The 13,191-nt window shown below is 42.8% G+C and overlaps 1 protein-coding gene across 4 annotated transcripts in view; it reads right to left on the reverse strand.

Moving 5' to 3' along the window:
• Positions 1-13,191, reverse strand: part of fgd6 (FYVE, RhoGEF and PH domain containing 6) — a 150,410-nt gene that overhangs the window by 39,588 nt on the left and 97,631 nt on the right. For all 4 annotated transcript variants that reach the window (XR_011348232.1, XM_069909429.1, XM_069909430.1 and 1 more), the window contains exons 9-13: positions 3,582-3,632; positions 3,435-3,493; positions 3,269-3,340; positions 1,555-1,623; positions 676-759 (exon numbers count right to left, since the gene is read on the reverse strand). Coding sequence is in view for 3 of the 4 variants with exons in the window: in XM_069909429.1 (XP_069765530.1) it covers positions 676-759; positions 1,555-1,623; positions 3,269-3,340; positions 3,435-3,493; positions 3,582-3,632 (335 nt within the window). In the remaining variant the exon portion in view is untranslated. The remainder of the gene's footprint in view (positions 1-675; positions 760-1,554; positions 1,624-3,268; positions 3,341-3,434; positions 3,494-3,581; positions 3,633-13,191) is intronic.

Below are 13,191 nucleotides of genomic sequence, written 5' to 3' on the forward strand. Positions count from 1 at the left end.
TGAGGCTGCACTCTTTATTTTCAAAAGAATAGTAATCAGACAGTGGTCTCCCTTTTGAAATCCACTTATTCCCCTTTTATTCAAAGTAATACAAAACAGCACCTATTCCAGTTACTGCAATTCAACTCTGTCTTTCACAAGGGTCCAACTCCCACGTGTTCCACAGGGTCTTAACTTCTGAACTGGCTCAAATTGTCTGAATTGACAATATATTTCCAAAATCATGTGACATTACATCATCAATTAGATCAGTCTCAATTCCTGGAAACCATGTGACCATTTACTGGAATCTTTAACAGTTGCCAGCTCCGGTTTCTTGAAAACCTCACCTCACTTCTGAATGTATTGTATGGGAATGTATAACCCTATTCCAAACCTACTACATTACCCAAGACATAATTATAAGAAATATACCTTAACATTAACCTAAATATTAACACAGATCCACTACAACTCAAACTATCCTTCTTTGCCTTAGTAAGTGCATTTCCAAATAGATGAAAATAACCTTCCAAACTTGGAAGTTATGAGGGCCTGTCAACTGGTATAGGAGCTCAAGTGATTTTCTTTTCTTTTAACTGATTATTAGTTTAGTTTTCAATGAAGAGTTCACTAAACACTTTTAAACTACATCTAAATCTACAAAAAAAAAATTGAGGGAAAAAAAAGACTTACCTTCATACCAGCCAGTGACAGCATGTTGTTAAGCTTGTACATCCCAGACTGTACGGGTGTAGTGTACAATAATACATCATTCAGCTACAAATAAAAAATATATTAATTCAAGACAGCTTAGAAATTAAAATAATTTCTAAAAGGAAAATACTGTCTATTTTAGAATTTGGGTCAGTTTACTACATCTGTGGAGACAGAAACTGGGCTAATAATTCAGTCAATGACCATGGCCATCAACCAGAAACATTAACTTTGTTCCTCACTGCACAGGTGTTGTCAGACCTGCTGAGTGCTTCCAGTATTTCTGTTTTAAAAGTCAAATTTGCTTCTCCCCAGTGACTTAAAAAAAATCAAGTCTTGGATCGATTTGATGTGGATATATTCAATAGTTCAGGACATAGTTCAATAATAAGGAGAACAGAATTACGTGAATACTTTAGGTTAACAATCATTCAATAGAACTGGAAAATGTGAGATAGAAACAGCATTTTAGAAAGAGGGGAGGTGAAAAATAGAACAAAAAGAATGTTTCCTCGCATTTGTGAAGACAAGTCACTGACACCAAATGGCTCCCTCACAGATGTAACGCAATCCAACACACTTAATATTTCCAGCATTTTATCAGTTCAACATGCCAATTATTATTGCCTATAATTATTGGATAGTATTTTATTAGTATGGCAAGACAAAGTACTATTTTAAACATTAAGAACCAACTGAATTACGTTAGGAAGTGAGAGTGGATTACAGACATCTTTTAATGACCACTAGCCTTCAATTGTGCTTACAGTTTAACAAAATCACACATTCAATAATTCACAACATGTAGATGAACAATTATTTTTGCTTTACATAAATAGTATTTAGATTAGAAATTACCAAGAAAAACATTCGGGGTTGCATGACCTTTCTGGATAGCTTCATCAGAGTTCCTTCTTTCAAAAAAACCTGCGCAAATGAAATAATAGGTTAATATTTCTGTTGCACTACATTAAGGACATTCTTTGGGTATCGTTGACAAATCCCAAACGTATGTTATCATGGGGGCAGCGCAGAAATTGTTAAACCAAGGTGAGAAGCAGAAAAGTTTTGAGATTATTAATATCGACACAAAAGCACTTGAATTAATTTTTTTTTTTAAAAGCTACTGCACTATAACACGGTGCACAAGCTTGTGCTGTGCAAATAGATCCATGTGACCAATTAACCTTCTATCCCATTTGTCTTTTGAATGGTGGGAGGAAACCAGGGCACAGGGAGAAAACCTACATGGAGATAACAAACAAACTCCTTCCAGACAGCGCAGGATTTGAACCCAGGTCACGGGTGCTGTTACAGTGTTGTGCTAATCACACCCGCACTTTAGAGAAAACAAAAATTAAGGAGCTTTTTGATTTATAAGTAAACATCACCTTTTTTTCTATTACTTCATTGGCCATTAGTCAAATCCTTTTACGTTTCATACAACATTGTAAAAATAATTTGAAAATAAAAAATATTTTGAATAATTTGAAAATGCTTGATATTCATTTAAAAGAAAATAAATGTCCTCGAGTACATGATCAGAAAGATAATAGTTTGTGTGTTCTATTCAATTACATCACACAGTTAGCGTGGGGACAGCATGAATAGCTCAACGCGGTTACAGCACCAGTGACTGGGGTTTGAATTCAGCACTGTCTGTAAGGAGTTTGTACGTTCTCCCTTTGTCTGCATGGGTTTTCCCCAGTGCTCTGGTTTCCTCAAACTCTTCAAAACATATCAGGTTGTAGGTATGTTTTGGTGTAATTGGGCAGCAGGAGTTCGTGGTCCAAAAGGGCCTGATACTGTGCTGTGCGTCTAAATTTAAATTGAGTACCATTTTCTTGGTTGATATCCAATATCCAAGTCAAGCAAACCAAAGTGAATTCAGTTGAGGATAAGAATGACAAATTTAACACACCTCTCCAGGCTCAGAGTCAGATGAGTAAGTACCACAAGGCAAGGAATGCTTTCAGAAGACAAAAATTCCTCTGTCTAAACCCTAAAGCTCCCACTCAATCACTGAATGAAAAAGGTGACAGTGAAGGGTGGATGCAAGTCTCAATTCACAATGCAAAACACCACAATGAGCATATCTTTGGGAACTATTGTGCAAATTAAGTACAAAGTTATGCCCTTTAAGGTATAGCCTCTCTCCAACCCAAAAGCAATTAGATGATGACCACATTGGTATTTCTCCCATATAAACTGACCCATTCCATCAAAACTATCAGAGGTCCGACCAGTATAACTGTGCACGTCAACAAAGTTACAGCTTCTGCTAGATTAGTAGATTCCTGGAATTTGCATATTGCTTTGAAATGACAGTGAGGCAACTTCTGAATTTTTCAGTTTCCCCAATACGGGAGCCCTATCAGCCAAATTTGTAAGAACAGCCAAGATGTGCAAGAGAAATAATTTCCTATGTGGCTCTGTATTAAAATCAACAAAATGGCAGCTTGATTATTAGTATTTCACTGAAATAAACATCTCTCTGTCGTACTTGGTATCCAACTATCAATTCTGCACAATATATAAAGGGGAGAGCCGACTGCATAGCTGCAATAATCACCCTTCCAGGCTGTACAATCTCCTGTTGTCCATTAAGGCTATACTGAATCTGCATCAACTTCTGGAAATTATCCTAGAATTAAGAAAAAGAAGCAACTTTAAGTTTGTAGCAATGAAGGAAATAAGCAATTTACCAACACAAAAGGTAGTTAAATTGTTTTACCTACCCCTTGTTTCATAATGTCATTGGCATGGTTTGCCACCTCCACGACAATGGCAAGAGCAGCTGAATGAAAGATCAATAATTTATATTAATGTACAAAAGTCTAGAAATTCAGAAAAAGTCCACACACAGTTAAAGAAGAATTTAGTACCTTGGGTATCTTTGTAATCAGCACAATCCTTGGAGAGGTTCTTTACATAATCTGCAACATGAGACAATGGTTTTTAGTAAGATGTGAAGTAGGAGTTATTTTTAATAGTGAAGTGCAGTTCAGGTAGCAAAGTTGCTTGCTTGATTTGCTGAACGAGTTTATCCAATGAATGTTTGATCCACACACCAAAAGAAAGATTCTCGATTTGCACAAAGTTACATGGTCCTTATGCAAGTGTTCAAATGGATTTTTGATTTAAAAAGGTTTCATTTCAACCAAGACTGACAAGCCCACTACTGAGGGCAACTATTAATAAACATCAAAAAGACTTTAATGTAGCCAGAAAATAAATGTTAAAAAATGCCAGCAAATTCTAAGATGTGCACCTCCAGAAAGAAACAAACGTCTTCAACAGAAAAGGGAAAAACAGAATAACCATGCAAGAAAGGGAAATGAGCTTTAAAGGTTACTTTCTTGTATTTCCTTACAATGCCCTGTCAAATCTGTGCTGGTTCTCACACTCATCATATTTGTCCCATTCCCCTTTTTTCCCCTGCAACTCACATGGCCATCAACTTGCCTGCCACCTACTCTAATTTACAGTAGTCAATTAACATCAATCAATACATGTTTTGGATACATTAGGACATTAGAACATATGGGGAAAATCCACAGGGAGAACATGTAAACTCCACACAGACAGCAGCTAATTAGTCTACACTAATTTATCTTTGGCTTTTTCATTAAAAACCAAACCCAATTGAATTTTGATCACTACCTCAGAAATACCTCCTTAATGTAGAGGGATCTTGGGGTACATCCATAGCTCCCTGAAAGTGTTGGCACACCAATTAGGGTGGCAAAGGAGGTTGTTGATTACAAAGGTCAGGGAGACATGTTATGAGTGTATAAATTTGATCAGATCACATTTGGAGCTCTGTACATGTGCAGCTCTGGACATGGAGGCTTTGGAGAGGGTGCAAAAGAGGTTCGCTAGAATCTTATCTGGATGAGATAATATACACTACATCAGAGGGTGAGGAGGCCATCTGAGAGATCATACAATTATGAGAGTCTTTATTCCAGAGAGGAAATGTCAAATACTTGAGTGCATTGCTTTAAGGTGAGAGATGAAATGTCTAAAAGAGATTTTCCCCACACACAGAGTGGGAGGTGGCTGAAACGCACTGCCAGGGGATGTGGTAGAAGCAGATAATGACAGTAAAATTTAAGAGCTATTTAGACAGACCCAGGAAATTAAAGTTAGACCACATGCAGGCATATATGTCCAGGTTAAATAGGCATCATTGTGCAATGAATTCCTGTGCTCCACTGTTCTCTAATTTAACGACCATGGCTAAAAGGTGAATCTAGATTTGCATTCACTGTTTTTGTTTTATGTTTTTAATTCAAGTCTCTATTAAATGCAAATCCTACAAGGGACCTGAACAAGGATGATATTAATTATTTTTTGCTGTTTTAAAAAAAACTGTGGTGGTACACCATTAGGCAGGCAAACCTGTCCCGCTTGTCAAGCACGTGGTGGGGCAGCTGGCCAAAATGGCGCCGTCTGGGGTTTCCTCCCGACCTCAGCACCGGGCTCAGAAGCCCACGCTTGGCGACCCACATGATGCCCCGGTGACGTCGGGGCCCACCAGCACAGTTCTCAGCCAAGTCTGGGCTGGGAGTACAAGACCAGCCAGACAGCCTGCAATAAATCAGCTTTGCTCACTGAACTCAACCCATCTGCTTGTGCGATCCTTCAGTTAGCAGTGTAGCCGCCACTACAATTGGTGACCCGAACAGGTTCAAACGTCTTTGAACCCAACATGAACGATCAACGCTATAGCCATCAAGCTTCCTGACTTCTGGGTTCAGGAGCCGGAGACCTGGTTCAGCCACGCAGAGGCTCAGTTTCACCTCCGCCAGATTTCATTGGATTCGACCAAGTTTTACCATGTGGTCACCGCCCTGGACCAGGCCACCGCCAAATGAGAGCTGCGCCTCGTTCAGCACCCACCCGTGGAAGATAAGTACGCCTCTCCAGGCGCCAGCATGCCGCTCGGATGCTGCACCTCGACGGCTTGGGGGACGAAACTCCAATCGAGTTGATGGACGAGATGCTCGTGCTCATGGGCGATCACACCAACAGTTCACTCTTGAGCACATCTTCCTCGACCATCTGCTTGAAGACATCCGGCCGTTAACATCGTTGACCCTAGGAAGGTCGCTCAAAAGGCTCAGGAGCTATGGCTTGAATGATTCCCGGAGGGCTCAGCAGTCCAGCATGTTATGAGTCATGGGCATGACCATGGCAAGCCTTCCTCTAGCGCTGCGGTGGAACACCCGGCCCCTGCAGGGACCTCAAAGAGCATAGCCAGAAGCAAGCCATTCACTTTAGGCCTCTGCTTCTTCCACCAGCGCTGGGGAGCCAAGGCTCGGAAGTGTCAGCCCTGCTCGATCCAAGGAAATGAGCAGGCTGGCCGCTGTTAATGGCTGCGGTGGCTGGCCAACAACACAGCCTTCTCTACCTGTGGGATTCAGTCAGCGGCCGATGCTTCCTCATCGACACCCGGGCCCAGATCAGCATCATCTCGGCCACAGCCATCGAGTCCCGGAACCGGCCTCGAGGACCTCCCCTCCGTGCAGCCAATTCAACGGAGATCCGAACTAATGGAGTCAAGACCATCCACTTCCAGATCGGCTGAAGTTCTCGTGGAGTTTCACCGTTTCATCCCTCCCAACTGCCATCCTGGGTGTCGACTTCCTCTTTGCCCACGGACTCCTGGTCGACATTCGAGGTAGGTGACTGGTAGATGCCCGTACCTTCCAATCCGTTCACCTCAAAGCCTCCCGCATAGAGCAGCCGCAAGCCACGGTCAGCATGCCCAAGGACAAGTTTCAGCACATCCTGGATGAGTTCCCATCCTTCCTGAAGCCGCAGTTCTCCACTGCCTCACCATGTCACGGGTGTTTCATTATAGTCCCACCCAAGACCCGCCGGATAAGCTCCAGATAGCGAAAGAAGAGTTCTTGCATTTGCAGGAGCTGGGGATCGTTCGACGCTCCAATAGTCCTTGGCCTTCATCACTCCACCTGTTCCCGAAAGCCTACAGTGGCTGGTGTCCCTGCGGAGATTATCGACGGCTTAAAGACACAACAATACCTGACCCGTTACCCAATCCCTCACATCCAGGACTTTACAGCCAACCTGCATGGCACAAGGGTATTCTCCAAGGTCAACCTGGTGCACAGGTATCACCAAACCCCGGAGCACCCTGAGGACATACCCAAAACAGCCATCATCACACCCTTCGGCTTGTTCGAGTTCCTACGCATGCTGTTCGGGCTCAAGAACGCTGCCCAGACCTTCCAGCGCCTCATGGACACACTGGGCAGGAATTTGAATTCTGTATTCATTTACCTGGATGACATCCTTGTCGCCAGCAGAGACCGGGCACAACACAAGTCTCACCTGCGCACACTCTTCTCCCGACTGGCCAACTTCAGCCTAACGATCAATCCGGCCAAATGCCAGTTCAGGAAAAAGTCCATGCAGTTCCTGGGCCATACCATCACGGCCGAAGGAGCTACACCTGTCACTACGAAGGTCAGGGAGTTCCCTCGCCCGGACAACCTCAAGGGGCTACAGGAGTTCGTGAGTATGGTCAATTTCTATAATCACTTCATTCCAGGGGCTGCCCTCATCACGGCCAAAGACAAGACGCTCGCCTGGACTCCAGAGGCCAGTAGGGCATTCAAAGCCATGAAAGATGCCCTCGCGAAGGCTACCTTGTCCGTCCACCCACGCATCGACCTGCATATGGCGCTCTCTGTCGATGCCTCTGCCACAGCTGTCGGTGTCGTCCTGGAGCAGCAGGTGAACGGACAGTGGAAACGACTGGCATTCTTTAGCTGACTTCTTCGCCCACCAGAGCGCAAATATAGCGCTTTCGATCGTGAGTTACTGGGCATGTATCTGGTGGTGCGTCATTTCCGCTATTTCTTGGAGGGGAGGTTTTAGCGACCACAAACCCCTCACTCAGGCAATCACTATGGCAAGAGATCCCTGGTCGGCCCGCCAACAGCATCACCTCTCCTTCATGTTGGAGTTCACCACCTACATTCGGCACAAGGCGGGGAAAGACAATGTGATTGCTGACGCACTCTCATGACCGGCCATTTATGCGCTGACACCCTGCCTCGACTTCGACCAGCTCACCCGGGACCAGAAGTCCAACGAGGAGACGTGGGCCTTCAGGACTGCCATCACGGGCCTGTGGTTCCAGGACCTCCCGACTCCTCAGGTGAGGGTACCATCCTGTGCAATGTCTCCATGGGCACCCCGCATCCAGTAGTTCCCCAGCAGTGGCGTAGGCAAGTCTTCCACCATATCCATGACCTTTCCCACCCTTCCATCAGGTCCACAGTCCATATGATGGCACGGGCCAGAACTTGCACCCATTGCCAGCTTTCCAAGGTACACAGGCACACCAGAACGCCCATACAAGATTTTGAAGATGTCCAGGAATAGTTCAGCCACATACATGTGGACATCATTGGACCCTTACTCATTTCCCGAGGTAACCATTACCTTTTCACAGTGGTAGACTGCACCACTAGTTGGCCCGAGGCGATACCGATGCCAGACGCCTCCACGGACTCCTGCTCCCGAGAGCTTTTGAACAGTTAGGTTGCCCGGTTTGGCGACCTGAACCACTTCACCAGTAATCAGGGCGCCCAGTTCACCTTTGCGCTCTGGGCACAGCTCGCCAACAGGCTGGGGATCGAGCTACATCACACCACGGACTATCACCCATAGGCCAATGGGCAAGTCGAGCGATTGCACCGCCACCTTAAGTCAGCACTGATGGCCTGCCTCACCAGCCCTGACTGGGTGGACGAGTTGCCTTGGGTGCTCCTGGGCATCTGCTCGACACCCAAAGAAGACCTACAGGCGTCATCATCCGAGCTGGTCTACGGTGCACCGGTAGCCCTATGTGGTGAGTTCGTCAACGCACCTCACAACCTCCAGCAGTCACCGCACTGTCTACTTCCCTGCCTCCGGGCCCAGTTGGACTCCTTCACATCCCCGCCGCTGCCCAGACACGGCACATGGGCCTCTTGCGTCTCCAGCAAGCTGTATTCCGCAGAGTACGTTTTTATCAGGTGGGGCCCATCCACAGCACCTCTACAAAGACCATGCGAAGGGCCGTACAAAGTCGTCCAGCATTCAGGATCCACTTTCACACTGGACATCGGTGGTAAGAGGGAACTGTTTAAAATGGACAGGTTAAAGCCAGCCCATCTCGACCCCACCGAGCCAGTAGTTGTGGCCCAACCCCAGAAACGAGGCCGCCCAGCAAAAAAGGACATTGGTGCCGTTTCTGGGGGGGTGGGAAGCTGTGTGGTGGTACGCCATTAGGCAGGCGAACTGGCCCTCTTGTCATGCACGCAACAGGGCAGCCGGCCAAAATGGCGCCATCAGGGGTTTCCTCCCAACCTCAGTAATGTTGGGGCCCCCCCAGCGCAGTTCTAAGCCAGGTCTAGGCAGGGAGTACAAGACCAGCCAGGCAGCCTGTAATAAATCAGTTTTGCTCACTGAACTCAACCCGTCTGGTTGTGTGATCCTTCATTTAGAAGTGTAGCTGCCGCTACAACTCGATGTATTTTCCACTTGGCTGTGCAATGTTGCTGTGTTAGGCAATCTTAGTGTTAAACTTGATACAGATAAACTACCAATCTATCTCCAAGTGTCACCTCTGTTGTACTGTCTGACAACATCAGCCTCAACTGATCTGCAAATAATCATCTATTTGTTTATTATCTTCAATACTCTTTTTCCATTTTATTCACTTCAAGTCCATCTCATTAAGCCTAATAACTTCAAGATTGGTTAATCTAATTAAATGTAAGAGGAATAAGAGCGAATTATTCCCAATAAACATGCATGTACCTGTTCATAATCATATACCTTTTAGACCCATCAGGGTTAAAATTACAAAAACATTTAAAGATCTATATAAATTTAATTTTCTTCCTTTGCTAGATTATGTGAAACAATCTCTTTCCAAATGGTCTCCATTGGCTTTATCTTTAAAGCTATTAAAATGATAATCTTAACTAAATTTTTGTATTTATTTCAAGCAGTCCCAGTTTTTATTCCAAAATCCTTTTTTGATAATATTGACTCTAAAAGATCTTATATTTGGAATAAAAAGAATCCCAGATTGAGTAAATTCCATTTTCAGAAATTAAAGAAAGATGGTGGAAAGGCTTTGCCAAATCTTAGACTCTATTATTGGGCAGTTAACATTCATTATTTTATTTTCTAGATCTCCTATTCTGATCAATTTGAACGCCATGATTGGGTAGATTTGGAAGTGAATTCCGTGCGGAGGTAGCAGTAGCCTCTTTATTGGGGAGCAGCTCTTCCTTTTACATTTTCTAAGATTAGTTGAACCAATATTTAAACATACATGGCTTGAAAAATTTTATTTCTCTTAATTTTTTTTTCAACCATCTATAATTGATCAAGCCTTCTCATTTTGAAAATTTAAAGGAATTGTTTCTTTTTCAGTTTATAAATGGTAGTTTAATGTCTTTTGAACAATTATCCAATAAATATAATATATCTAAGTCACATTTTTTTTTAGATACTTTCAAATTAGAAATTTTCTGAATACATTACTGCCTAACTTTCCAACATCGCACCAACTGGATTTAGTTGATTTTTTTTTAAATTTGAACCCTTCTCATAAGGGTTTAATAGGCAAAATTTATAGGAAGTTATTAAGATTGCAATCAAATTCTAATAACAAAATTAAAAGGGCCTGGGAAGAGAAACTTCAGTTACATCTTCTAGAGGAACTATGGGAGGAGATTTTTGGATTGGTTAATATCTCTTCAATATGAGCTTGTTATTCTTTGATTCAATTTAAAGTGATACAACAGGCTTATATGCTGAAAGACAAATTGGCCCATATTTTTTCTGACATTAGTCCTACTTGTGATAGATGTAAATCAGAAATGGCTTCTTTTTGGAGAGGTATTGGATAGATATTTTTAAGACTTTGTCAGCTATATTGGATATCAGTTTGCAACCTAACCCATTGACTGCTCTTTTTTGGAATTTTAATTCCAGAGGTGGGACAAGTTCCCATTTCCACATATTGGGTTGTAGCCTTTTCTACATTGTTGGCTAGAAGAGGTATTTTATTTAAATGGAAAAGTTCTAATCTAACCACTTTGAGTCAGTGGCTCTCTCAAATTAGGTCACGTATAAGTTTAGAGTAAGTTAGGAGTCGTATATTTGATAATTCTGTTAAATTTGAAAAGACTTCCACATGACGTATCTGGTACAATTATTTTCCCTTCTGGTCTATATTTTATTTCTTTACTCTTTGTTGATGAAGACCAGATGATTTATTTTTATTAATAAATTCTCAGGATAGGTAGCCCAGTCTTTTTCTTTTTTTTAAGATTAGGTGGGGTTTTATATCATAGCATTTTTAAATTTTTTAAAGATTTCAGTTTGAGGTGAAAAGAACATTTGTTAATTGTGGTGTAATACAATACATCATATGGTGTCATATAGTGATATTTTTCCCTTTTTGATTCTATACTCCTCCTCATGCATTGTTTACCTATAATAGGATGAATAAAAAGATTGAAAAAGAAATATTGGTTAATCTGTCCTTGTGTGGTTGATTTAGTTGATATTTGATGAGACTCCTACTGAGTACATTCCTCAGAAAGTTTTTATGGCACTAAATTCAGGTGGTCACTATGCAGCCATGAGCTGGAAACAGTCATTTAAAGTGAATTGGAAATAAATCCAGATCACAAACTAAAATTTGTACACTACAACACTAAGTTCCTTCTCTTAATTTCCTTGTTATATCCAATCATTATAAGACTCAGGTTGCATGGGTCTGCGCACCTTTGTGTATCTACTACAAACACAGCATCTGCAGACTTTCATGTTTCACAGTGGAGAGAAATGTGGTTCAATATAGACACAAGGTGGCAGTGTTATGACAGGAAGAGATGGCTTTGAGTAATTTGATCTGTAATCCAAGGGAAAAACAGTAGTAACTATTTGCATCAAGAGATATTCATTCAGCTGTAGCATGTATTACAATGGTAACATTTAACTTCCTGTTTACAGGTGAAGTGCAGGTGGGAGAAACCTTACTAGATTACATTTATTAAGTTCATCTATCTTATAAGGTTGCTTGGACTTAACCTGATCTATATACACTGATCAATATATTCAGTTGTAATCACATTACTCTTTCAGCGTTGTTGTAACCACAATTAGCTATGTACAAATAGCTAAACAGTTATGAAAATTAGTATCTGGGCCATAATAGGCTATAATGGATTCAAAGAGCAATAACTCATCATGGATCTGCACCTTTTGAATCAGCCTACCGTGAAAGACCTCATCAAATACCTACTGAATACCACCAAGTCAACATCCATTGCCTTATGCTCATTAACCATCTCTATCTTTGTCACCTCCTCAGAAAAACTTAAATCCAATTTCTAAGACATGACCTGCCCCTCACAAACCCATGTTGCATGTTCCTAATCTGACCATAACTTATCAACTGTGCATAAATCACATTCTTAATTATCCTTTAGAACCATAGAACAATTACAGCACAAAACAGGCCACTTTGGCCCTTCTAGTCTGGCCCAAACCACTTTTTCTTGCCTAGTCCCACTGAAATGCACTCAGTCCATAGCCCTCCATACCTCTTCCATCTATATACTTGCCCAAATTACCTTTAAATGTTAAAATCAAGCCCACATCAACCATTTCAGCTGGAAGCTCGTTCCACACTCCCCCACTCTCTGTGTGAAGAAGTTCTCCTTTGGAAGAGCGAGCTATAAGACGTCAGACGCCAGAGCTCCAGGACCAGAAGAATAAAAAATGGATCAAAAGTCAAATACAAAAAAAGACAAAAACAAATAAATAAAAGCCCCCTATCTTGCTACAGTGGGGAAGAAAAACATCAATCAAGCAAAGGCAGCCAGCAAGATGGGAGGAATAGTCGGCATCCGATCGAGCCCGCCCTTGTGATGGCCAAGATGGCGATGCCAAGTGGAGGTCCGACCCGCTGAGGATGAACGAGGTTTGCCCAAGACGACAGCGGGAGATGAGACCGACCCAGGGAGGAGAGACAGTGTGGTCTCCGGCCAAGCATCAGGAGATGAGGGGCCCGCAGAGAAATCCGAGCTTCGGAGCGTGGCGTCCCTCCTCCCCCAAAGATAACGCACAAAGTGCGCCCAGGAGCACAGTACGACTGGCAGTGGGAGTGACTCACCTGGAGATGCGGAAGTCCTCGGCCCTGCGTTGAGATGGCTCCAGCGGTGACCATAGCAAAGCCAACAACAGGAGGCAATGTCGAGGGAGAATCACAGGGAGGACCAAGGACCCACTGTGGCACGAAGCCCTCATTACATGATATCCTACAGGCTATAAGAATGGAAAAGAGATTGGCCAAGGATTTAAAGGAAAAGACAGGAGAATTATACAACAAAATGGATAGATGGGAGAATGCCCTAACTGGATTATCAGGAAGGGTATCTGAACTGGTGA

The sequence above is a fragment of the Narcine bancroftii genome, chromosome 13 (genome assembly GCF_036971445.1).
Source record: "Narcine bancroftii isolate sNarBan1 chromosome 13, sNarBan1.hap1, whole genome shotgun sequence".
NCBI classification, from domain to species: Eukaryota; Metazoa; Chordata; class Chondrichthyes; order Torpediniformes; family Narcinidae; genus Narcine; species Narcine bancroftii.